Source organism: Pinus tabuliformis, chromosome 8 (assembly GCF_031772625.1).
Source record: "Pinus tabuliformis cultivar Carrire ecotype Pingquan chromosome 8, CPIR1, whole genome shotgun sequence".
Classification (NCBI taxonomy): Eukaryota; Viridiplantae; Streptophyta; class Pinopsida; order Pinales; family Pinaceae; genus Pinus; species Pinus tabuliformis.
In genome coordinates this window covers 907,983,589-908,011,104 of record NC_142294.1, presented here as the reverse complement: position 1 = coordinate 908,011,104, position 27,516 = coordinate 907,983,589, and the positions used below count along the sequence as shown (strand labels likewise).

The following is a 27,516-nucleotide window of genomic DNA, read 5'->3' as shown; positions in this document are numbered from 1 at the left end:
TGTTTTACATTTCTTTAAGGACTTATAATACGTTGCAAAAATGTGCTTTATTATCATTAAAACTATAATTCTATTTTTTTTAATTATATAGTGGTGGTGATTATGTTATGATAGTGTAGTTACATCATGCTGCTTAAATATTGGGGCCTTTGAATGGTCTTTCTACATCTTCATCTTCCGGTGAGAAGCTCTCCTGCGGTGTAGCATATTGCCTAGATTTCACAAAGGCTACACACCAGGGATGCGTTCAATTGAACACTGTTATGTTGTTCATATAAACCATTTCACTAGTGAGTTAAGCACAAAGCCAAAATGATGCAGTGTAGCATATTGCCCAGATTTCACAAAGGCTACACACCGGGGATGCATTCAATTGGACACTTGTTATGTTGTTCATATACACCATTTCACTAGTGAGTTAAGCACAAAGCCAAGAGAAGCTCTCCTGCGGTGTAGCATATCGCCTAGATTTCACAAAGGCTACACACCAGGGATGCGTTCAATTGGACACTTGTTATGTTGTTCATATAAACCATTTCACTAGTGAGTTAAGCACAAAGCCAAAATGATGCGGTGTAGCATCTTGCCTAGATTTCACAAAGGCTACACACCGGGGATGCATTCACTTGGACACTTGTTATGTTGTTCATATACACCATTTCACTAGTGAGTTAAGCACAACGCCAAAATGATTCACTTCAGTAACAGGATAATGAGTCAATTAATGATAGTAGTAGAGTGAAGGAGGATGGTTAGACATGAAACTGTGATCTTGCACCCCATAATCTAGTTTTTTTATTGGCAAAGCTTTAGTCTAGACCAATATTTTGTCACACAAATCCTCTTCCATGTATGAACCTCTGCAGGTTGTTGGCATTTCAGCTTCAGCTTTCTTCAAACATGCAAAGATTGCTTCTTATAGAGGACAAACATTTAACCGCAATTTAAATTTTAACTCAGATAGAACACATTTTTTATTTTTTTCCAAACATTATCACGTCAATCCTTGACCGAAGAACCCATTTAGTACCATAACCTGATTAGGGTATAGAATGTTGCCTTAAATTCTATTTCTCCCATCTTCAAGATAAAGTAGTGCTTTCCACTTCGCATAATTTTCGAAGAAAATTTTCTTCCTGAGACCATTCAGTAAGGATATGCGATGAATTTCATGGTAGAATATATGGAACTAATTTAATGAGTAACATGATCAGAATGCTGGCGGTCTTTTTAACCACTCTTCTTCCTCATTTTCATTCCACTTTTTGACCAGGTGATTGTCTTTGATAAGCATAGAGCTGCCATGGAAGAGATAAGAATGATATTGGGGATGTTCATGTGTTCTGTTGCATTTTTCACATCAGCACTCCTCCAGTTAGAGATTGATAAGAGAAGCAGTTCAGGATCGATCTCTTATATTAATACTTTCAGATCCTGAGCGAGGTGACAAGAATCATATGAGATTTTTTCATCTCAGCAAAAATAATATGAAACAACAAAGCAAATATAAATTCTTTGGCAGGTGCCTCAGTATGTCATACTGTCAGCAGCAAGTATCAGTTTATGTCCCTGGATCAAAACTCTGTCAGCACCAGAAGTATCATTTTGTCACTGGATTCAAATTTGCCTATTTTTAGGCCCCTGTTTCCATGAAATCAGTCGTCCAAGCAGTATGGCTTTTGACATCTGCTGATACAAATATTTTTATTTTCCTCCATTTACATGATAAGTAAATCAGTGCTGTTAAGGCACATTGTTGTTTTATAGAAAATATTAAATCCAATACTGGACAGCTAATTTGATCACCATTTTAATTGTGCATTATTATTGGGAACAAACTATCAACAACAAAAAGGTCATATTTATTTGCAATGTGGCATTATTTCATGTGATGTGGCTAAGAGTCGGTTTCAAAAATACACGTACTCCCAACAATAACAGATCATAGAACTACATTTCTTTCAAATCCTCTGTTGATTATTATTGAATTGTATTTTTCTGGATGAATACTGTATCACCTATCTGGGATCATAACTTGATCTTTAAAGCTCTATACCCACTGGAATTTTGTCACAACAACCCACCTCACCCACTATGTATCAATCATTATCAATCATTTAGGACTTCGATTATCTGACCACCTCATAAATTTAGTTCTTTAAGAAGAACCAAAATTGCAAAAGACGTGAGATTTTCCCTTTTGCACGGAATGCATATGCTACATCAGTTTGGTTCTTTGTAAACTAACAATTTCATTCAATCTATGGTTGATTATTCCTTTGTATGTACACGAAAAGCTGGTTTCCATCATTACTCAAAGCAGCAACAAAATAAAGCAAGCGCAATCAATTCTTACTAGTAAAAGATTTTTTAATTCAAGAGCTTTGCTTCAAGTCTTAATGGCACACTTCCACCAGAGCTTGGCAACCTGACAGTTTTGGAACAACTGTGAACTGCCAGATTAAACACATTAACAGCCAAAAAAAGCATATAACAAGTCATGGAGCTCCAAATCAACTTAGCTACACTGACAAACCCCCTAATACATTAAGAATTTCAGAAAAATGAGGTTTCTGAAGAGGATAGCTGCTCTAGCATCTCTGTATCATGATCCTGTCATTGTTTCATAAAGACCATATCCACTATGCCACTGCACGGCTCTTGTTTATTTATTTATAATGTCGGGAACTACGAAAAAATTGAGTAACGCAATTTTAGACTCAAATATTTAAATTTTTGACTGTTCAGTACGTAGAGGTGCCATCATGAAATTTTACTGTTGTGTAGGTTGGAGTGAACTGTATAGGTTGATGTTACCTGTAAGGAAGCAAAGGGAGTGAAGCCCCTACGGCTGCCTCATCAATGATCATGTATGTCTACATGCTATCAAAGTCTTTGTATGAAAACTTAATTCAACCCAAACATGTGGTTTCGTTCAACCATTCAAATTTTGATTCAGTCACAACCAATGTTATCAGAACTGAACTGCTGATCGAACAGGAAAACCCTCTGAACTGGGAACTGGTTGGAACCAGTAAAAAGATCGGACCAAAAAACAGGTCAACCAAAAACAAATAAATATTCGAATTTTAAAGAAAAACATATATATCCACGTACATCCATATCAATCCAAACCATTTATGCACAAATAAGAAAATATTCCCATTCATATAGCATGTACGGGTGCAATAACCAAGCGCAATCCATCTCTGAACTGAAAATACATCAACAAACAGACTCTAGATGCCCTCTAGCATGTACGGGTGCAATAACCAAGCGCAATCCATCTCTGAACCGAAAATACATCAACAAACAGACTCTAGATGCCCTCTAGCATCCAAAAAAAATCATGCTACAGAAAATACCTACCTATAGTCAAAACCATTGCCTATATTGGGATCTTCATCATCAATATCACCCTCTAAGCATTAAAATAAGATAGAAAAAACGTAGCATGTCAAGTCAAGATTTTTTTTGAATGACGGATACATTTTTAGTAAGGTTATGATAGAGGAGTTCGACAACCAAGGCCACTAACATCAAGGTACATAAAGAGCTTGGTGCTCTTGATTAAATACCAGTTCCATACTCTCGTACATGACAAAATCCAACGGAAATATTGCAATCCCCCCAATCCCGAAATACTGAAAAATTGTTTAGTGTTATTAAGTCTGCTGGATTTTGAGTGAGATCTAAAATTCTATTTTCTCCATATGAAATCCAATGAGGTCAGAACCACTCTCAAACACCCTCAGTCATTTCATGGTAATATTAAAAATTTAAGTATAAGGACGAAAATGAAAGATAAAACAGGTGGTCACTTTTACTAGGAAGGTCACTTTTACTAGGGCCATAGGCTTGAATTTTAGGCTGCCCCACTCAAAAAGTTTTTTTTTTAATTTTGTTTGAAACATATTTGGTCAAATTGTACGGAACCGGCCGGTTCAGTGAAAAAGGCCAGTTTGGTACCGAACTGGCCATTTCCGGTTCCAAACCTTGCAGCAGACCAGTTTGACCCCCAAACCAGTTGGACTGCTGGGTCCACCGATTTCAGCCCGGTTCTGATAACACTGGTCACAACGCATGACCTTCATGAGAAAGCTAATAAAATAAAAAGAAAGCACAGTACTTTATTGCATTTTCCTTACAATGCTATCTTCTGCATTTAGTTTTGATTAATAAACAAAGAGATCCTTGATATATTTCAGCACTATTTAGAGACAGATATGATGACAATGGAATAAAACATTGACATTTAATTGAATGGATTGGTATGGCAAAAGATAATATACCCTGCATACATGTTACAAGATGGACAGAAGAAATTACGAGGAAATCTTCCACAAAAACTATAACATCTGTGACTAGAGAACATTTCAAAAGCTTATTTCTTGAAAGAAGAAATTATGCGCAATGTTATAGTATTATACAACTATTTGACCATGACTACGTGATAACTTTAGAATGAATTGAAAATTCTATGTTGGAAGAAAGAAGAACAGATCTAGATCAAGAAAATACAAAAGAGGATCATAGATGTGCTGGGAATTAAAAGAAAATGCTGACAACCAATTCAAGCAAACCCTCCAAATAACAGGATTGCTTCTGTCAAAGCAAGTGGCTTCTCAAATTCTGTACAGAAATTTCTCACAAAAGCAACTACTTTATGGACCCACAGGTAACAGAGGAAACTCTGCACACCCCCGCAGATGTGGTAAAAGGCACGCCTTTGTAACAGGCTATAAGGTCAGTTGTGGTATGCAGATCTGGTTGCACAGTTTCCCAAACCTTTTTCTTTGGATTCAATACTTCATCTGGTTCACCATCAAAGCCTGGAAATTTCAACCTTTCCCCAACCGGGGCATCCTCTGGTGGAGACACCAATTCCACCTGAAAATAGGAATATAATTGTGTCAGTAGGGCAGGAATGAGGAATAAACGATCAGACTACCACAAACTATATTATAGCATATCCAAGGTCCTTAAGCAGAAAGTAGACAAACTGGAAAAAAAAAATCCCGATCTAGATGGGATCCTGTCCATGAGACAAAAATCAAAATCCATGACCTACTCATGAACAGATCTCAGATGTCAGTATAAAGATTGTCAACACCTCGAGTCACATACATCTATATCAGCTTCAATTCAACAGTCAAACGGAGAACCTCAAATAAGGTAAAGCTTGGTAACTTACAATGGTATGTTCATCATTTGAAGCAGCTAACACCATAGCCTGTGATTTTATCCCTCTCATTGATGCTGGCTTCAAGTTACATACTACTAACACCTTCCGATTCTGTATTCAATACAAACTAATTAGTCACACACTATATTATATAAAACAGTGGATAACTATCATCACAAGTAGTACAAAAGCAAAGATTGAAATTGAATATGTAAATTGAGTTGATGCTCCATTCTAATTTGACTTGAAATATCCATTATGCATGATTAAAATTTAGAACACATAATCAAAGATCAAAGTGAAAGATGTTTAAACACCATTCACTGCTTGGTGACACACAAAGGACAGCTTAAGAAAAGGTCTGTGCTATCATTTTGGGAAGTTTGATTGGATTCCTTCAAGAATTTTTACCTATGAAATTCAAATAATTTGTATCCTTTGTGATGCTACAGACCTGAAGGTCAATATTAGTCTTTCAAACCTCTAGAAACTCTTGTAATTATGTTTCACTTTCATTCGTTACCTAGGAGGTATCTTAAATAGGTAGTTATTCTACCATTCACTGGTCTAACCAAAAGGATTTACAAGTGTAGACCAACTAATAAGGGCTGTGGCTTGCTCGGACTTTTAAATGGGTGCTGTATCAGACTCTCATTTTCAAAATATTCCCCTTCCAAAAGCTTGTCCTTGTTAGAATTTTAGGATGCACAGAAGGCGTTTCTGAGATTAAAAACCCACCAAAACTGGTTAGTTGGGCAATTTACCCAAAAGTGGGGTTTTGGACCCAAAGTAGTGGGTTGAGGACCAAAAGAAAATAATTATTTATTCCAAGGGTTGAGAGGCTAAAACCCTAAGTTCTAGTAGTTTCCTAAATGACCCAAGGGAAACGGATAAATAGAAGAGAGCCAAAGGAGAGTTTCATTGTGTGCAAGAGAGATGTGACTTCTATTGTGCTAAGAGTGCCCTAGGAGAGTCGAGTTCTACTCACAGAGGCCGAGATATCCCTAAGAGAAGATGCAGCTCCCATTTGAAGAAGACCGAGTCAAAAATCAACTGACGATCAGGACAAGTTTGGTTTAGGCCCTGATCTAGGCCAAAGAATGAGATCCATCCATATTGTTGAAGCTTTGAAGGAGGCCGAGTGTGAGCAAAGTTGAAGGAGGGCCAAGGGCAAGGGTTTCCATGAATAAGAACAGAGAGAACACACAGCAACTCATCTCTTGTAATGCAAACCAATCTAAGGAGGGTCGCAGGTCTTCAGGGGTAGCTGAAGCTAGAAGAAGAGGAAGTTTATGGTCTGGGATTGTACCCTAGGAGGACGTGTATCTGACTGCTAGATGTCGAGGTAAAATGCAGCCAAAGGAAGGTTTTGTTCACTATTTTAAGGAGGTTGGGCCTCAGTTCTGTCTGGACCAGGGGGTCGAAGCCCTTGTATTTGCTTCGGATACGCCAAAAGGGCCTTAAAGTGTTCGATAGTCCCTTTGTGTAGGCTGTGGGATATCTATACCAGGTCGCAAACAGAGAAGAACAGGTCAAGAGGCCTCAGACCCTAAGGAGAATTGTTGAAATATATAACTAGGTTCGGTCTTCATAATGACATGTGTAATCATGATTTTTTGTAATTGATGTAAAGAAGAAAAATAAAATTATGTCATGGGTTTCATGCTCAAGGAATTTTATAGATGAAGCCCCATTGTGAGCTATTAGGTCTCATCATCAAGTCATAAAGTCTAGTGAGTCAATGTCAATGTCATTGTTCCAGTGAGCAGCGAGCAGCAGACTGCTTCAGGTAAGTACCAGGGTCCAGAACTGTTAGTAATTTATTATTTTTTTTCATTTTTTTTTTTTTTTTTGTAATTCTGAAATGTGTAATTGCATTTTTTATATTTTTTCATTTTTTTAATTTTTTTTTAAATGTATAAACATTAATGTGTTTATAATTTGATTTCTAAAAAAAAAAAATTAGAAAGTTGAAACCTCAGTTTCACTGTTTTTTAATTTTTCAATTTGTTTTTGTAAATTTTAATTTGTTTTTAATTTTTTAGGCTGCGTTTTAACTTTTTTTCCTTTTTTTCCTTTTTTTCATTTCTTTTTTATTTTATGTTTTAACTTTTGAGTCTTCACTGTGTTTAAAAAAAAAATTGAATCTGTTTTTGTAAATTTTAATTTTTTTAAATTGTTTATAATTTTTTACTGTATTAATAATTTAATTTCTATTTTTTTCTTGTAACAATATAACCACAAACAAAAAAAAAAAAAATCAGTGTTCAAGAATCAAAACTTCAATGTGTGTGTTGTAGCTGTAATGTTTCTAATTTTTTTTATTTTTCATTACAGGTTGCAACCTACAGGCTGCAACTTACATTTTGATTTGTCATTCAACTTACAACTTACAACTATGAGTCAGAGTCAAACTTCTTCTAGGAACAGTGACAGTAGCTACAGTGGTAGTGAGCCACAAGATGCAGAAGAAGAAGTTGAAAGCGGTCACAAGGGGGCAAGATACCAGAATAGGCATGGTGTAGATTCTGGAGGCCCACCAAGAGAGCTGGAAAAATTTGCAAAGGGGACATTTAATCCTCTAAAACCACTTCTAATCTATGCAACTAGACTGCCGAAAAAGAATCCAAAAGTTGGTGGTGGCTCACGTGATTGGGTCTGCAATATTTGTGGGCATCACTTTGTTGGCAGCTATACCAGGGTGAAGCAACACATTTTGGCTATTACAGGTAAAGGAGTCAATATGTGTCCATCAAAGAACCTGGATTTAGTTCAAAGAGAGCAACTTTGGAGGCTAGAAAGGGCAGCCACTGGAAAATGATTGTTTTCTAGTAGACATGTTGATCCATCCACAAATATTCCTCCATCCAGTGCTTCATCAAAAAAGACAAAGGTTTCTACTGGTGCATCTCGTTCTTGTGCAATGGGTGGTACAATGTCTGGGATGTACAACATTCTAGATCGAGATGACACAGATGATGCAATTGGCAAATTTCTTTTTGCCAATGGAATTCCCTTCCATGTTGTTCGTTCTCCTTATTACAAGGAAATGGTCCAAGCAATTGCAAAAATAGGGCCTTCATATGTACCACCCGGAGAACATAAACTACGAACAACAATTTTAGATAGACAAGTGTCCAAAATTAATGTGCAGAAAGAGAGAATGAGACAAACATGGTTGAGGTTTGGTTGCTCTATTGTTATGGATGGATGGACTGACATCCGAAAATGCCCACTAATCAACATCATAGTGACATCTTCAAAAGGTCCATTCTTTCTTAAAGCTGTTCACTGTTCTGGAAAGCGCAAGGATGCATCTTTCCAATTTGAGCTTCTTCGAGAAGCTATAGAGGATGTTGGGCCTGATAGTGTGGTGCAGGTTGTGACAGATGCAACAGCAGTTTGTAGATCAGCTGGGTTATTGATTCAAAACAGGCATCAACACATTTTTTGGACTCCTTGTGTGCATACACTCAATAATGCACTTAAGGACATTGGCAAGATTCAGTGGATATCAGACTTGTGTCAGTGGCAAGAGATGTGCAGATGTTTATCTGCAACCACCACACCTCCTTTGCTATGTACAGGGCTCACACGAGGAAGGAATTCCTCAAGCCCACTGATACTAGATATGCTAACTATTTTCCCTTATTGGAGAGGATGATAGAGGTACAAAGTACAAACACCTCTACAATCCTTGGTTGTGAGTTCAAAGTGGGGAAGGTGGTCAGAATCAAAGACAGACACTGGGAAGAAGGTAGGGCTTCAGGTGTTGGACAATGGTTGGTGGGCAGATTGTTCTTATTTGGTGTCATTCTTGGGCCCTATTGTGGAGGTCATTCGTTACACTGATTCAGATGCTCTAGTCTTGGAGAAATCTATGAGACCTTTGATAACATGTTGGGTCGTGTGAAGGTAGCCATTCAGCAGAGGGAGCCCTCATTAGAGTTCTATACTTCCCAGATTTGACCCATCATTCAGCGTAGGTGGGATCGCATGAACACACCTTTGCACATGGCAGCATATGCATTAAACCCAAAATGGTATGTTGAGAGACCTGAGAGGGTGCCTCCTATTGATGATCCAGAGGTAAAGAAAGGCTTCCTAGATGCAATTGCAAAGATGTACAATGAGGAGGAGGGGTCAAGATTTCGAAGACAGTTTGTTCAGTTTGCATCTCTTAGTGGCCCCTTCAACACACGTGGTGCTCGGGCAGATCGCATAGATCTAGCCCAAGATGACCCAATTGGTCGGTGGAGGATGCATGGGGATGATGCTCCAGAGCTCAAAGATCTAGCCATGCGTTTGTTGTCTCAGATTACTAGTTCCTCTACAGCAGAGAGGAATTGGTCCACATATAGCTTCATCCACTCTATCAAGAGGAACAAGCTTACCTCTAAAAGAGCGGAGAAGTTAGTTGCTGTGCACAGTGCCCTATGTCTTGAGCATAGGAAGACAGTTGAGTTTTTGATGGGACCAGCAACCATAGTTTTAAAAACCGGTCTTGCTAACCAGTTACCGGTCTAACCGACCGGTTAGCAAGCCCACCGGTCAAAACTGGCCAAAAAACCCGGTTCATTAGCCCATTTCGCCAATTTTTGCCCTAAACCGGTGCTAATCGGCCAGTTTTGTCCTAAACCAGCCGGTTTATTGCCAGGGCAAGTATAACCCCCACAAAATGCATTTTTGTGTGTTTTGAAGCTGTTTTGAGGGAAATTTGGGGTTGTTTTCCTCCAAAAATAGTCCCTCCAAGAAAAACATGCCTACCCTCTCATTTCCTAACACATTTCAACCCTAACAATGTTGCCAATTAATGGTAAATTGGTAATGTTAAATTCTTAAAGTAAAAGTGACATTTCCTTTAAGTTTCATTTTCATCCTTTTACTTAAATTTTTAACATTACCATGAAATGACTCAGGATGTTTGAGAGTGGTTTCGACCAAATTGGATTTCATATGGAGAAACTAGAATTTTAGATTTCACTCAAAATTCAGCAGACTTAATGGTTTTCAGAATTTCATGGTTTGGGGGTAAACAATAAATGCAATCGGAGCACCAAATGATGAGCAAAGCTCCTGATCTAGATCCCATTGTGTTGGACGATATTGATCCAACATCAGAATGGGTGGAGGAGACTGAAGAACCTATGTTTGAGGCTGATTTTGATATTGACATGGCTTTCGCAGGGGATGAAGCAGATTATGTGGTGGCATCAGAACCAAGATCAGTGGCGGCATCAAGGAAAGGCAAAGAACCAATGGAAGGCACTAGTCATGCAAGTCAGCAAACTCGTGCTTCCATTAGGTCAACTTCTATTGTTATTGGTGGCATTGATACTAAGGTTGCAGATCAGGCTGAGGCATCCTCAGACTCTGAACTAGATGATGTCCATGTAGCTCCTGATGATGATCTTGTGGCTAGTAGTGGTGATGAACTTGATGATTGATCATGTGTACACTGTAGACTTGTAGTAGGCCAATGGCCTCATAGCTTGCAGCATTGTTTTTGGACTTTATAGGCCATTTAGAGCCTCATTGCTTATGTATTTTGCTATTTTGTCGATGATATGTATTGCACTCGATCCCATTTTGATATATTCACCTTTACATGGTATATAAATGAGCAAACTTTGCATCTTTTGTCTCTATTGTCTTGGAATCATGATTTTAAATCTTAAAAATAGTTTTGTTTCATTAAAAATTAATTTAATGTATTTTTCTAAAACCGGTTCGTTTAGACCAAACCAGTCCCGGTTAGACCGGTTCTGGTCGATAAACCGGTTCATTAGGTGTACCGGTCCGGTCACCGGTTCCGGTTTTAAAAACTATGCCAGCAACAGGGATGTTGATCCAGAGGATGATGCACAGGTATAAATGGAGGAGAGACTTGATGAGAGACAGATGGGGTTGTTTGGTGTGCCACTTAGCATGTTTGAAAATGCTAGTGATTCAGATTCAGATGGTGATATGGTTGATCCTAATTTATTCATGCAGCAGCTGGATGTAGAGACTAGCGGGGCATTACCTTGAGGCTTGAGCATTACCTTGGGGCATTACCTTGAGGCATATTTTGCATTATGCTCGTTTATCTTTTGATATGTTGATGTTCTTATGTTATTCTGACTCTATAAAATTTTGACTCTTGATGTATCAGACTTGACTTTAATCTTTTATAATTCTATAAAATTTGGACTCTTGATGTATGATGTATCAGACTTGACTTTTATAATTTTATGTCAATATTGAATATTCATTGTTCAGTATTCAATGTTCATAGTAGGAAGTGGAACATCAATATGGTTTAAAGTTTAAACTTTAATCATAATGTATGATGTATGATTATAAATTAGAATTTTAAATTTATATGATATTAGATAATGATATTCATATCAATGATCATGCTTTGCAGCTTTTCAATTCAAACCCAATTGTCATAGTGGACTCAATTAATAAATTATATTTTATATTTATAAGATTTTAAGACCCTGACGCCCCCCACGTTTCCTAAAAATTGGTGGGGAGCTTTTGCATAGGCTGCTCCCGCATATCCTCTCTCCCTCGCCCCCTCGTCCCGGAACCTTGGTGGAACATTGGAAAAAGGGTCTTGGTCTTGGAATTCGTCACTTGAAGTTTCTATAAAAAGAACAATTCGTTTGGGTTTTCCTCTCAAGTTGGAGAGGTTTTGGCCCTGCTTGATTGCCTACATTTTGTGTCTCTTGTCTCATGCTTATTTATGATTTGGTAGTTGTTTGATGATAGAAAACATTAACATAATCAAGAGAAAGAAAGAAGCTAATAAAAGACTAAGAAAAGTTGCATCACAAGTAGTTATCATTTAAGAGAAATCACCTCATCCCTATGCCCTAAATTTCTCAACATGGTATCAGAGCTAAGGTGACAAGTCAAGGAAGGGCAGCTCAATAAGGGACTCTCAAGCACTCAAAGACTGAAGTTCTAGAAAGGCATCAAGGGCATCAAAGAATCAAGAAGATCCTCTCATCTCCAAGAAGGCAAGGGCTACATCATCATCTAGAAGAAAAGTGTCAAAACCCTAGATCAATCAAAGAAGAAGTCTACACTAGAAGCATTCTTGGGATCCTCTCTCAAGATCAAGGAAAGAGACCACAAAGACTCTACCTCTACTCAAATTGAAGAGTTCTACAAATCAAAGTAACTTAAAGTCAACTCATCAAGGAGCAAGATCAAGGACGTTGTCATCATCATCAAAGGATTCAAAGTGATCTCCCTCTCTTTGGAGTCGAGGATCACTCTTGAAGAAAACCATCTTCATCAAGAAGAAGTTTTCTATTATCTATATCAAATTCAAGGAGGTGGCAAGTTGAAGGAGCATCTTCACAAGTAAGTATATTTATGTCTACATCTGAATCTGTCAAAATGTATTTTTGCAAGGAAAGCAACAAGTTGGTTGGGGCTTCAAATTTTCTTGCATGGAAGAAAAGGACAGATCTAAACCTCATGGAACATATTAAGGGCTCAATCACCAAACCTCCAAAAGAAGATGCTCAAGCACTTGCAAGGTATATGAAAGGGGAAGTAAGGGCTCAAAGGATTCTCATAGAATCCATCAAGGATCCCCTCATTCCCTATGTATCAAAACTTGAAACTTCAAAGAAATATATGACAAACTTGTAGAGTTGCTTTCTGTAAGCATTACAGGAGAAGTCATCTCATTAAGACTGGAACTCTACAAGCTGAGGATATCGAAAGAAGAAGGAATAGCCTCATACTTTATGAGGATATCTGAAATAAGGGATCAACTCCAAGATTTGGGAGAAATTATGTCTAACAAAGAGATGACTACCATAGTACTTAATGCACTACCTGAGGAATGGGGTAACTTTACAACAAGCATTTATGGGAAGAAGGAAGCTACTCCATTCAAGGATCTATGGTCACTATGTAAAATAGAAGAGACCAAGTTGAAAGAAAAATCTGATGTAGGATCAAATGAGAAAACTCAAGCATATGCTGCTATGGCAAAGAGAAAAGGGAAGTTTGGGAAATTTGGTCCTCATAAAAGAAAGAAGAACATGGCAAAGGTTCAATGCTATGGATGTCAAGAATATGGGCACTACAAGAGAGATTGTCCTAAACTCAAGAAGGACAACATCAAAAGAGGAAGAGAAGAAGCCCATATCACTGAAGAAGTGGAGGAAGCTGAAAAGAAGAAATCCAAGAAAGAGGAAGTAAAAGATCTCTACTATGATTGAGATAGTCTTCCTCACCTAGTTCTTTTCAAGTTTTTGTTTTCAAGTTTTTCTGTTGTATAGCTATCATGGTAGGAAGTACTAAGAAGCATGATAGGATGCATCATGGCATCATAGAAGCATACGATTAAAAGCAAGAGCTCATGACATTATCTTAGAAGAAGTATGAAAGATAGTTGAAATAGAAGTCTATGGCAGCCACCTATAGAAAGATGTAGCTCTTGGTAACCTCATTAGAAGCATAAGTAGCACTTATGGAAAGAAGAAAGTCATCTAGTATAAAAATATCATCATACATCATTCAAGAGGAGCATTTTCCGAATGAGGATAATCAATATCCTCTATTGGAATCTTCGTTGGAACATTCAGCTATTGAAAGGAACAAGTGTTTCGAGAATTCCACCTTGTATGGGATTCATGGAATAAAGGTATGATGTCATAAGATATGAAGCAGGTCAAGATGATTGGAGCAGTTTCAATTAAGTCATGTCATATGGTTGCAAATATCATTAATGAATGCTCTTCCTCAAGAGCATGATCAAAATATAAGGATCTCCACCTTTGGGAGGATGCAAGAAAGCATGATTCACACATTGACAAGATGAAATCAACATAATATGTCCTCATATGAAAAATGAGGTGGTTGACAAAATTGGAGGAACTATGATTGGAAGTTCCTGAAAAGAAATGTGTGAAGAAAGAAAGGAAGAGATCATGAAAAATGCAACTATGGAGAAGACAATCAACATCCAAGGACTAAAAGATTTGACTATGATATCTCCATGGGAAAGATATGAAGATCCTAATGAAGTCTGAAAAAGAAAGAGACCCTTGACATTATATATCTTTTTGGAGATGTGTCAATATGTATGCAGGATGTTGATGCAAACAAGGAGATGTCATGATGAAAGACCATCACAAAGGTAATTTTGATTTAATGTTCATTTTTCTATTTTTGAACAATATTTGGATGGGCTTATGCAGGGCTGCCAAGGGAAGAGTTGTGGATGTCTTCTACAATTGATGCTCATGTGGCAAGATGAAAGGTCCTTAAGGAAACATGACATGAAGAAGGCAGCAAGGCATAAAGGAAGGCCAGATATGGACTAATGGATCACTTTCCAATGAAAAGAAGGATGACATGACTGACATGATTCATGAAAGTGATGGATGGTGTCTGTTACTTTTTGAATGCAAATATGAATGTTAGTACTTTAAATTATTTTTCAACATTTAGATCTGAACATCAACATGCATAAGTAACGGAAATAAACTGTAAAAGTACTCAAACACACCAGTACACAAGATTTACCCTGGGGAAACCCAATAAGGGAGAAAACCACAACAAAGACCTTCTTACTCTATTGCTCTTGAACAAATTTGCACGTACAAAACCCTTCTTGAGGGAACTACAGTACAGTTCGTTGGGAGAGAGGACGACTGGAGACAAATGAAGCCTTAACTGACTTGAAACTTCTTGCATGCAAGTGCAAATAACTTAGATCAACTCTACTTGAGCCAAAAATGTCAGATCTGAAGCAACCCGTACTAGATTTGAGCTTGTATGAAGTAGATTTGAAGATTACTTGGGCGCACTACAAAAAAATAGACCAAATCTGGGCAAAATGACTATTGAACTTTGAATGCTTATATCTAAACGCTGAGAACTGGAAACCCTAGGCGCTTAAGAGTAATAGGTGCACCTTGGAGTGTAGATCCAAGATTCACTTAGCGCTCACCAAGTTTGGAGCAGAAACCCTGTAAATCAAACCCTTTTCCACACATTATGTTTCAGAAATTCCGCAGAAATTTGACAAAATCAGGTCTTGTCACATTGGCAGTGTAGATGCCTGCCTTAAAGCCTGAATCTAACTGAGTGTTCTATGGATCTAGGAACGCCCTTGTCTTAGCTTCCAAATCCAATTGGTATCACCTTGATTGGACCTTTGTAGCTCAAGTTATGCTCACTTTTGTAACTCGCCCCAAAAACCCTGTGTGCTGATGAAAAACTGCAGAAAATGAACTTTTGTAGCGAATTGCTTTCTCTTGGTCCTTTTATCATTTCTCTTGGCTAGAATGCAGTGCCCAGATCTAATCTTGGATTAACATTGGATAAGCTTCATGATCCTTCTATAAGACTCCATGCGAGAGGAGTTAACAACTTAAGTTATTCTCCCTAGACACAAGTGCCCCACCCCCCGCCCACTTCTAATATTACATTGACATCTTTAATATAATAATGCCTTTACAAACTTAGGAAAACTTAGGCTTTCAACCTTTATGTCATAACATTCAATTATAACATCTCAACAAGTCACTAGGACTAGGAGTTTACATGACAAACACTTTTACATGACTCAAGGCTTTTCATAGACATCTTATCACTCTCCCAACCAACATGGTCCATTCACATGCAATTACATTTAAGCACTTATGTTTAAGATAACAATAAGAAGGTCTTTTCCATGTGATCATTTAGTACTACAACTTGAACACTTGTTGGAGTAAGCCTAGGAAGGGCCAGGTCCTAGGTAGTCACATCACAACAAGCCAAGGATTCCATCACACATGCCAGTACTATCTCACAAGACTTCTTCATTCGTCCTAACTTTTGCTAGACTGAGTCTTGATTGTTGCTCAAAGAGCTCACAAGACGTTGCCTTGGATTTTGCACATGGTTCACCAGGCATCCACTAGCAGCTCCTTCATCCTGGCTCTTGTCAAAGCTCATAAGGCTTCTACCTTCGCCTTGACTTTTGCAGTGACTCATAGGATTTATTGATTCTCCAAATCTTCCATGGCTAGCCTCAAGGTGGCCATTTAAGGCCCCTCATTAGAAAATGACTTTCGATGTTGTTATTTTCAACACTATGCCCTACAAAGAAGTCCCAAAAGATGTAGGCTTCATATTAAAGAAGAAGTTCATGACATCGAAAGAGGAAGTCCTACAAGCAGTTGGCTGTCCCATGATCTCCACCTAAAGAGATGCTGGAAGCGAGTCCCTGGTCAAGAGGGATCTTGGTCAAGTCCCTGATTAAAAGGGAGCTTGGATATATTCCTTTTATAGGAATGGGTGCATTCCTCAATGGAATGGGTATATCCTCCCTATTTGAGAGGGAGAGATAGACACATCATTCTTCTCTTCACTTGGGAAGATAGAATGGAGGGTTGGGTAAGCCTCTGGCATCTGATACACTTTGAGGATGTGGTAGGGCATCCAAGATAAGAGCAGTCGTAGAAGACCGATGTTCTTTGAGCACTGGGAATCCAAGATAAGAATATTCCTGGTGGAACATACTTGGAGAGAACCCGGGTAAGGTATGTACTGAGAGGGGCAATGATGAGGGTGTCTATAAATCATTGGCCTCACCAGCATTGTGCTCTGATCTTGTGATGTTTCTAGTCAAGGCCTTGCGATGTGACAATGCTAGATGTTATGATGCTAAACAGATGGGTTACCAATCCGACACTTATTATGAGAATTCTTCAGATTGAGAATGTCCAAGTACCTTTTATAGATTATGAATACCTCCCTAGTTAAGAGGGAGTGTTTAAATATGTAATTAGGTCTAGTCTTCATAATGACGTGTAATCATGATTTTATGTAATTGATGTAAAGAAGAAAAATAAAATTATTTTGTAATGCTTGAGTCACGGGTTTCATGCTCAAGGAATTTTATAGATGAAGCTCCCATTGTGAGCTATTCAGTTTGGTCATCAAGTCATAAAGTATACTGATTCAATGCCATGTATTAAAGGCCCATTTGGGCATGTTACATATTGTAAAAAGAGAATTTGTTTGAGTCATTAACTCTCCAAGACCTTGTCACAAGTACTCCTTCATGTCGGCCCTCAAAAGGAGATGGAGATCAATCTAGAAGAGCATGTTGGCCTACTCACTTGCACAAGTCAGTGTATTTTATGGGAAAATCACTATATATATAGTGAGGACTCGGCCTCACTGGAGCCACCACTCGATCAAGCATCTGAAATACAATAGGAAGTGCGAGAAAAAGAGTAATAGGAGCCTCACATCCAGCAAAGAAAGCAGAAGAAGAAACCAAAGTGTTTTTGGCATTATTTTTGGTTTATTCTCCTCGCACGTGTGACAAGGATTAGGGTTTCTATAGTAGGGTTACACTAGCCATTGAAGAAGCCTAGAAGAAAGCCACTAAACCAGCGTTCTTGCTAGCCAAGGTCACAAGGAGAAGCCCTCAAGTCAAGCAAAGAAGGAAAATACCATCAAGCTCCATCAATCAGTCCACACATGTGAAATTACAGAAGTTTCAAGCAGGCCGAGAATTGTAGGATTGTGGAAGAGGGGCGAAATTTCAGTTTGACCAGTGTTGACTTGGGTAAGAAGGAGAAGCAGTGAAAAAGGGTCTTGTGACTTGGTCTTGGAGAAGTTGATAAGTCAAGGGACTTGGTCTTGGAATTCGTCGCGTGAAGATTCTATAAGAAGAAGAATTCATTTGGGTTTTCCTCTCAAGTTGGAGAGGTTTTGGCCCTGGGCCTACATTTTTTGTCTCTTGTCTCATGCTTATTTATGATTTGGTATTTTTTTGATGATAGAAAACATTAACATAATCAAGAGAAAGAAAGAAGTTAATAAAAGACTAAGAAAAGTTGCATCACAAGCAGTTATCATTTAAGAGAAATCACCTCATACCTATGCCCTAGATTTCTCAACAAGAATAGGCCAAGGTACCTTAGGGCCTACAGTCACCTTGAAGGATCTAAGGGATTGTGAGGAGTTGCTATATGCAGTGAGTTAAAAGGCTAATTCACTATGAGTGTTGAAGTAATTTGAGGCTAATTATACAACGATCTCAATGGACTTGATCATTGTGAACAATTGATTGGACAGAGGAGCAATTTCTCTGTGTAATGGAGGCAAAGGATAGCCAATGTCAAGGGAAAATATGGATTGAAAGGGCTAGTGGTGAAAGGACATGTTCAACACATGAGTTGTTTGTTTTATTCTTGTCCTCTTGGGCAGATTGAAAATTTGAATTAGCAAATCTCAAGCCCTTATTTGTATACTATTGTACTAGTGCTTTGGAGGGCCATGATCCTTGGTACAGGAGCCCCACGATTCTTTTATTGATGTACTAATAAAATAAGCAAGCTTTGGGCTCAAATCTTTGTGTACTTAACTGATTTCACTGGTGTAGATTTCTACCATTCAAAGTGTTTTTAAGTTGAGGGTTCCTAGTTTGTTTGTATGCGTGATTAGCATCATACTAGATCTAGGGCTTAAGGAAATATCAACATGGTATCAGAGCTACTTTGAAGAGCACATGGATCAGAGTGTGCGCTGGAAGCAAAGTGAGGCAATGGAGGTTCTGTAGGTTCAAAGGGAGTCTAGCTTCAAAGGGATACTGCAAAGGAACTCCAGCTGCCCTATGGAACTTTGAATCTTCAAGTTCTAACGAGATAGAGGAGTTTTTAGCCCATGCAAGAACATTCATCGTGCTACAAGGAAAAGTCATGTTACATGCGAAGACAGTCATGCACCATGCAAGACAAAGCTAGGCCTAGTACAACGAAGACATGGCACATGTGAGAACAGGTATGGCTAGGCAAGGAAAGTCATGAGTCACATGAGGATGGTCATGGGCATGCAAGGAAAGTCATAGCATTGGAAGCGTGAAGGAAATACCTTCCTCACTAAGAGGGAGTGTTAGAATTTTGCGTAGCTCAGAAGGTATTTCCGAGAGGGAAAATCCACCAAAAGTGGTTGATTGGGAAATGTACCCAAAAGTGGGGTTTTGGACCCAAAGTAGTGGGTTTAGGACCAAAAGAAAATAATTATTTTTTCAAAGGGTTGAGAGCCCTAAAACCCAAAATTTTAGTGGCTTCCTAAATTACCCAAGGGAAAAGGATAAATAGAGGAGAGCCGAAGGAGAGGCTCATTGTGTAAAAGAGGGATGTGACTTCTCTTGTGCTAAAAGTGCCCCAGGAGGGCCAAGTTCTTCTCATGGAGGCCGAGATACCCTTGAGAAAAGACGCAACTCTTGTGACAAAAGGCCAAGTCAAAGATTAACTGAGGAACGAGGTTTTGGTGGGCTGGAGATTATGCCAAGTTATGTTTAGGGCTTGATCTAGGGAAAAGAATGAGATCCGTTCATATTGTTGAAGGTTTGAAGGAGGCTGAGTGTGAGCAAAGTTGAAGGAGGACTGAGGGCAAGGGTTTCCATGAATAAGAATAGAGATAACAACATAGCACCTCGTCTCTTATGATGCAAACCAATCCAAGGAGGGTCACGGACCTTCAAGGGTTATCGCAACTAAAAGAAGAGGAAGTTTATGGTCTGTGTAATATTCTAGCGCAATTTTTTGCACTAGGATTTCACAAAAATCATTTCCAATTACACATTTAATTCAATACAGATGATGAATAGTACTAATATTCTTAATGATGCAAGACTAAATAGAGCAATTGTATCACTTAATGACTTCACCTTTTTTATCAGCAATATATCAAACCCAACAGAACAGTGCATTGTTCACAACAATAGGGCACATTACCTTAATTCCACACAATAAATATTGTTCATAAAATTCTCATCACAATAGGGCACAATACCATAAACTTACACAACACGATTCAAAGCTAATTTAACATTGTATCACACCTTACACAGAGTCGCAGAGCCTATCTAATTGTTAAACCCTACATGGGTTCTAGACTACTTAAAATACAAGATGTGTCCGCTCAGGTTCACGAGTTAATCCCTTCGTATACTCGGCTGCAAAGATCTGCAATTTTCTTCAAAAGCTCGAGTCTACTTCAAGCCTTGTCCTTCAATTTTGTATTGCAGGCCGCAGAACCCTACCACATATTTTGTCATTCAATACAAAGACAACAATGGTAAGTAACCTGCTTGGCCACAGAACTCCACAAAACAATCATAGATGAAGCTTGCGTCAACCACAGAAGGAAATTGTTCACTCAGAGCTTGGGGCACCAACGAATAGACACAGGAATCTAGCTTAATTGCACAATTTGTCTGCAGTTTCGTATGGACCTATAATTTTCCCTTTCTTGCTCCTAGCGCCTGATCTGCATTAGACAAATCGTTGTTGATTTGTGATAGCATCGAATGTGCTCTAGCAATGAAAATTGGTGGAGAGGCTAAGGCACATAAGATCTCCAAGACCCAGAAATCATTTGGGGAAATTCCACCAGGTTGGAGAGATATTAAAATAAATAATATTTTTAATGGGGTTCCTAAGTCTAAACTTAGGAAAATTAAAATATTAATGGGTATTAATATAAAACTGGGTGACAATGTTCTAAATGACATGGGTCAAGCCAAATCTAATCTTAGTCGTTGATTAGGGACTTAATCTCAGTCGTTGAAGACTCAACAGGAAAAGTATAAGAGGAGGCTTGAGGGTCAGTTGGAGATACACCAAATTGATCAGTCAGTTTGATATTTTGGAGCGGGGTTTGCTAAGAGAATCGAACCAGTGATCTGTTGCAGCGAGGGCTAGTTCGGCACAAGGTCAAGAGTACATAGCAGAGAGGCAGAGATAGTGCCAGAGTAGTGCCAGAGAGACAGTGCAGAGCCTGGGAAGGCTGACGCAGAGGCAGTTGGGGCATACCCAGAGGATGAGGAGGCCAGCGTGGGTGACGCAGAGGGCCAGATGGGTGACGCAGCCAGATGGCTGACGCAGAGAAGGGGCTGACGCAGAGGCTAGCAGCGTTGACGCAGAGGCTAGCAGCGTTGACGTAGGGCCAAGAGGCAGCGCTGGGTAATTTTCGTGGCGCAGACTTAGTGCTAGTGAGCTGAGAGGGTGACACGGTCCCTAGCAGAGTGACGCAGAGCAATGGAGAAGATTGGAGCAGCATTCGCTGTCTAGCTAAGGAGTTGTCGCAGTTGCTGTGGGATCAATCATCCGGTGACTGATCAGCCAAAATATCTGTCTCCAAGGAGAGGTACTTCTGCCAAGGGCACTCTTTGTTGGATGAGCCATTTCTAGCACCCTAGTTGTATTCAGAAACTGCATAATAATAAAACCCTCATATTTGTTGCACCGGTTTTTCCGCATTGGGTTTTTCCGAGGACGATTGTCCAAAAATAACGGTGTCCCTTGTGTGTTTGTCTCGGTTATTTTAGTTGTTGATCTCTATATGTTTTAAGGTTGCATTTGTGTTTATTTCGGTATTTATATTTATAAATAACTTGTTAATGAAAAGAACAAGTAGGAAAAAAATAAACCAGATAACGCAGTAGGGATTTCTGACGTGTCAGAATTAGAAATTTCAACAAGGTATCAGAGGATTGCAAATCAGAGAACTGAAGGCACTAACAATAATCTGAAGAATTTGCAGCAATAGCAGTGGTCCTGAGAGACTGCGTTGTTCCAAAGCAGAAGCAGCGAGAGAAGAAGTGACACAGAGTCTGCATCATCATTTCGAGCTAGGAGGTACAGATTCAGCGATTGCCAAGATTGCGCAGAGCCTAAAAGGCTCATTTTCTTCGGTTGTCAAGGCTTGGGGAGTTGTGGGCAGATTGTGATTTGAGGAGTTGGTGGGACGTTGTTTCTGTCGAAGCAGAATAGTGTCTAAGGAGACAGAACCAAGGTAGGGGGAGTCGCTACCTTGAAGGATTTCTAGCCAAGAAATCCAAATCCGAGTTACAGTTGTAAGGAGGATTGGAGAGGAGCGGTTCGACAGTTAGCCAGAGGATTTCCAGGAGGGAAATCAAGACTTAGAGGGAGATTTCCAAGAGGGAAGTCGAAACTCAGAGGGAGTCCAAAAGAAGAGCTGAAATGGCAATGAACAGACTAAGGGATCAGGACAGGTTGGACGGGGCTTCCAACTTTGTCATCTAGAATACCATGATCCTGGCAATTCTGGATCGACATCACATCAAGGACTATGCCTTGAAAACCATGGTTATCCCAGTTGACCTAGCTGAGAACGAGAAGTATGAGGATGCAATGGCGAGGGTGAAGTGCATGATCCTAGACGGGGTCAAAGATCATGTCATACCACATATTGTTGAGAAGAACACAGCAAAGCAAATGTGAAACACCTTGACCACCTTATACCAGGGCTCTTCCGTGCAGCGAAAGATGCTATTGGAGAATCAGCTGCGGTCATATCAGATGCAAAAGGGAGAGCAGATAGATCCATTCCTTCTCAGGTTGTAGGAGATTCGCGACCAACTTACTTCCGTGGGGTCTACACCGGATCCAAAATTTATGGTCAGGACTGCCCTGAATGCAGTCTCCGAGGAGTGGGAGACATTTGTCCAAAGTATTTTGGGCAGGGCTACTCTTCCCGGTTGGGAGGAGATGTGGGTAGCTCTTCGCCAGGAAGAGATCAGGAGGATGACCAAGGCGGGGAGTAGTGGCAAGGGAGGTCAAATCAAGAAAGAGGAGGATGCGGCTCTAGCATCTGCGGGACAGCAAGGGAAGAAGAAGAAGAAGGACATCTCCAAGGTGAAGTGCTTCCACTATGGGGAGCTAGGACATTTTGCATCCCAGTGTCCCAGGAAGAAAAACAAGAGTGAGGCTTTAGATTCAAAGGTAGCTCCAGCTAAGGCGAAGAAAGAGGTCGAGACTGATGACCACTATGCCATGAGTGCTCATGCACCTCTAGAGAAGAGGTGGGGAGACATCGAGTTGTAGTCAAGAGGACTACATACTAGGGGAAGGATATTTGAGGACTCCAAACTCTTGGATCACATACGACTATGGGAGCCCTTAACGACAATAACATGATGATAGGTGTCGGGTGGAGCAAGGTGTGATGGAGTGGCAAGGTAGTGCTAGAGTACAGAAGTCTGTAGCAGCGCAATGGAGGTTGCAGCAGTGCAAGAGGCACAGAAGAGGTTGCAACAGCGCAGTGGCAATTAAGGGAGCACAAGATAGCAGCAGAGTTAGCTTCAACATCACGAGGCTTCCAGACTGACCAAGATGTCAGTGATTGGGCAAAGTCAGTTACTTACTTCTCGGTAACTTTGTTGCAATGCAACAATTAGCAGTGGCAGTGCTATGGGCAGCATGAGGCACCATTTTGAGAGGGAGCTGCAGTACAGATGTAGCAGTGGCAATGGCAATGTCATGGGCAGCAGTGCAGTGGATGTGGGGCAACAGGCAAAGCATCAGCACAAAGGACCGATGCGGAGTATCAGTGTGATGCTTCTATGGTGAGGTATTACTAGAGCACATTCCTCGCTAAGAGGGAGTGTTGATTTTTGATAGCATCGGATGTGCTCTAGCCATGAAAATTGGTGGAGAGGCTAAGGCACATAAAATCTCCAAGACCCAGAAATCAATTGGGGAAATTCCACCCGGTTGGAGAGATATTAAAATAATTAATATTTTTAATGAGGTTCTTAAGTCTAAACTTAGGAAAATTAAAATATTAATGGGTATTAATATTAAACTGGGTGAGAATGTTCTAAATGACATGGATCAAGCCAAACCTAATCTTAGTCATTTATTAGGGACTTAATCTCAGCCATTGAAGACTCAACAGTGAAAGTATAAGAGGAGGCTTGAGGGTCAGTTGGAGATATACCAAATTGATCAGTCAAATCGATTTTCTGGAGCCAGGTTTGTTGAGAGAATCAAACCAATGATCTGTTGTAGCGAGGGGCAGTTCGACACGAGGTCGAGAATACATAACAGAGAGGTAGAGATAGTGCCGGAGAGACAGCGCAGAGCCTGGGAAGGCTAATGCAGAGGCAGTTGGGGCTTACGCAAAGGCTGAGGAGGCCAGCGTGAGTGACGTAGAGGGCTAAAGGGCTGACGCAGAGAGCCAAGGGGTTGACGCAAAGGCATCAATAGTTGCGCAGAGGCTAGCAGAGTTGACACAGGGCCAAGAGGCAGCGCTGGGTGATTTTCGTGGGGCAGACTGAGTGCTAGTGAGCTGATAGGGTGACGCAGTCCCTATCAGAATGATGCAGAGCAGTGTAGAAGCTTGGACCAGCTTTCGTTTTCCAACTAAGGAGTTGTTGTAGTTGTTGTGAGATCGATCATCCTGTGACTGATCAGCCAAAATATTTGTCTCTGGGGAGAGGTACTTCTGCCAAGGGCATTCTCTGTTGGGTGAGCCATTTCTGGCACCCTAGTTGTATTCAGAAACTACACAATAATAAAACCCTCATATCTGTTGCACCGGTTTTCCCGGATTGGGTTTTTCTGGGGACGATTGTCCAAAAATAACGATGTCCCTTGTGTGTTTGTCTCAGTTACTTCAGTTGTTGATCTGTATATGTGTTAAGGTTGCATTTGTGTTTATTTCGATATTTATATTTATAAATAACTTGTTAATGAAAAGAACAAGTAGGAGAAAATAAAGCAGATAATGCAGTAGGGATTTATGACATGTCAGACTTAGAAATTTCAACATTTGCATTCTACAAAAGCAATCTGTACAGCCAGACATATAGCGGGTTCTTTGAATTGCGATCTGGTATAAAAGTAATATGTTTGTTTGCCCAAAACTTTGTTTATCCTCTCAAAGTAACTCGCATGGCCAGACATATAGAGGTTTCCTTGAATCTTCGTTTATCTTCTCAAAGTAACTCACATGCCCTAAAGAGAGCCCAAATTGTTTTGCCACAGACGGTTCTGCCTTAGAACCTACAAAACCGGATTCGTCCCCCAAACCCTACATGCCCCGAATCCAGCGAATCAGACACGATTCGGGCAAATTCGTGTCTGAAAATCGGGACACTTCGAATCTGTAACGTGTACCGATCAGGACACTTTGAATCTGTAACGTGTCCCAATCAGGACACTTCGAATCTGGAACGTATCTCGATCAGGACACTTGGAATCCGGACCGTGTCCCAATCAGGACACTTCTATTTGCACATTCACTTGTTTAGTTTGTTATGGCTGTTTGGGAGCAAGGAGCAAAGGGTGTGGGAGCATTTTCAAGGAGATTCAAGCAACATGTAAGTGCTAAAGCTTGTCAAATTTGATGATGGTGATACTATAGAGGGGTCATCCTCCACACCAACAGATGCAGAGATGACTTTGGATACAGAGGAGGAGGATGCAGCAGAGGAGAGCAGTGGTGACAATGATGATGAGGGCAATGATGTTGATTTTGATGATGACTATGAGTATCGATGACTCATGAGTCATGAGCTACCTACTTCCTTGACGCTTGTAGACTTGTAGTTGTTTTGTATTTGCTATTTCTATTTGTCATTGGCATTGCACTACCTATGTAAACAGTAACACATTTTGATTTTGATGACTTAATGAGAAAACTACAATATTTTTATCTTACTATCTTGTCTTTCTCCTATTGGATCATTGATGAGTTGAATATGTATTATAAATTTATCATTTATCATTTATGTCACAATTTTATTTGTAATTTTGTATGCATAATGTTACTCTGTAAAACTTACATCTAGATGAAGACCTATGTTTGAATAAATGAATTTGTATCATGAATGAGAATTTGTGTTAGAAATATCTAATTTTTTATATATATATATATATATATATATATATATATTAATAAAATAATATATAATGTATCTGAGCGTGCCCTGTTCTGGGGGTCAACGTGTTTGTATCCAACACTCGAATCCATGTATCCGTCGAATCCTGAATCCTCGTGTCAAGTGACTTAGCTTGGAACGAATTTTGCCTATTTGAGACTCTTCAAAAAAATTCCTTTAGTAGCCTTGTGCAGAACAAGTAGAAAACATGAAAATAAAGAGAAAATAATTTTATCAACTAGGGTGGAATCTTTCACCATCTAAATTGATAGGGAAAAGGGGTCTTAAAACCTTCAAAGCCTCAGGCTCAAGAAAAAACAAAGATAAATGATCCAATCCACTGATGCTCCAAAATGAATTCAAACCTATTGTATCTATAGATTTCCTGGAGAAGCCTCCTCTTCTTAATCGATTGAATAAATTTTACTCCAAACCCCAATTTTGGATTTCTTTGCCCAGCTACCCCAAAACTTGCCCAACATTGGATATTTTGGGGGTTTTTCCCTTTATTGAGGACTATAGCCTACAGGGATTGATAGGCTATTTCGTCCCTTAGGCAATTAATTTCCCGGGAACATTATAGTCCCCCTTCCCAACATTGCTTGTCCTAAAACAATGGCAAGTTCCGTCATTGCTCCCTTTGTCTCCCTTCTTTAATAACTTTCAAAACAGTGCCACTGCCTGTAAATAAATAGTGTTTGATATTGTTCAATCTAGCTTCATACAAGATTGGATAAAGGCTTTCAAAAGTCTAAAGGGTATCACGGTATCACCACCTCCAAAGAATTTTTGGGCAGAACGATTTTTATCAATGACCTCATCCATTTTGCTTGTATCATGCTAGAAATGTGGCATGAGTCCCATCACAACATTAACAAATATTGTCTTAGCTGAGTCCATTGCTTGTTTAACCTCATCTCTCTCAAATGAGACAGGGTCAACATCAACAACATACTTGTATGTCTGGCCAGGACAAAGTCCTTGACATCAATCGCTCTAAATTTCCCTTCAAATCTACCATCCAGAGTATCAGTTTCAACTAGAACCTGCACCTTATCCTGTTCTACCAACTCTTTTGCAAGTTCAATATCTGATTCCTCAACACCAGCAATTTTAACTACATATTTAGCACATAGATAAGTATTGCAAATGAGACCACCCAGAACCAAATTATCAACTTTCTTGTATTTCTGTTTTAATGGACCAATCTTAGTATCATACTTTGCACCAGCAACAATTGCAACAAATGGCTTGCTGGGATTCAAGACAGATTGCACATGATAAAGTTCGCCCTGCATGCATAGTCCTGCATATGAGGGAAGGTATTTCACAATATGGTATGTGGAACCATGAGGCTGCCATGAGCCAAATGCATCATTAACATATACATCAGCTAGGGCAGAGAGCTGAATGACAAATCTGTTAAGCTTCTCTCCTTTGTCTTCCTCCCCTGCAAACCACTGAGTATTTGGCAGGTAGATTCTACCAATCTTCCGACTCTTAAGGTCATGGATCAGCCAGTTGATGGAGGTGTCAATATCCAGAATTCCATTTTTCTCCATTGTACTGAACAGTGTTGCACGAAGCGCCCCCCCCCCCCCCCCCCCCCCCGATTCCA

At 39.6% G+C, this 27,516-nt stretch overlaps 1 protein-coding gene across 1 annotated transcript in view; it reads right to left on the bottom strand.

Moving 5' to 3' along the window:
* Positions 1-4,359: 4,359 nt before the first annotated feature.
* The window catches only part of LOC149238477 (putative methionine--tRNA ligase), a 172,911-nt gene continuing 149,754 nt past the window's right edge, over positions 4,360-27,516 (bottom strand). Inside the window, 2 exon segments of the mRNA XM_089373044.1 lie at positions 4,360-4,890; positions 5,195-5,296. Coding sequence (XP_089229170.1) covers positions 4,660-4,890; positions 5,195-5,296 — 333 coding nt within the window. The 3' untranslated portion in view covers positions 4,360-4,659.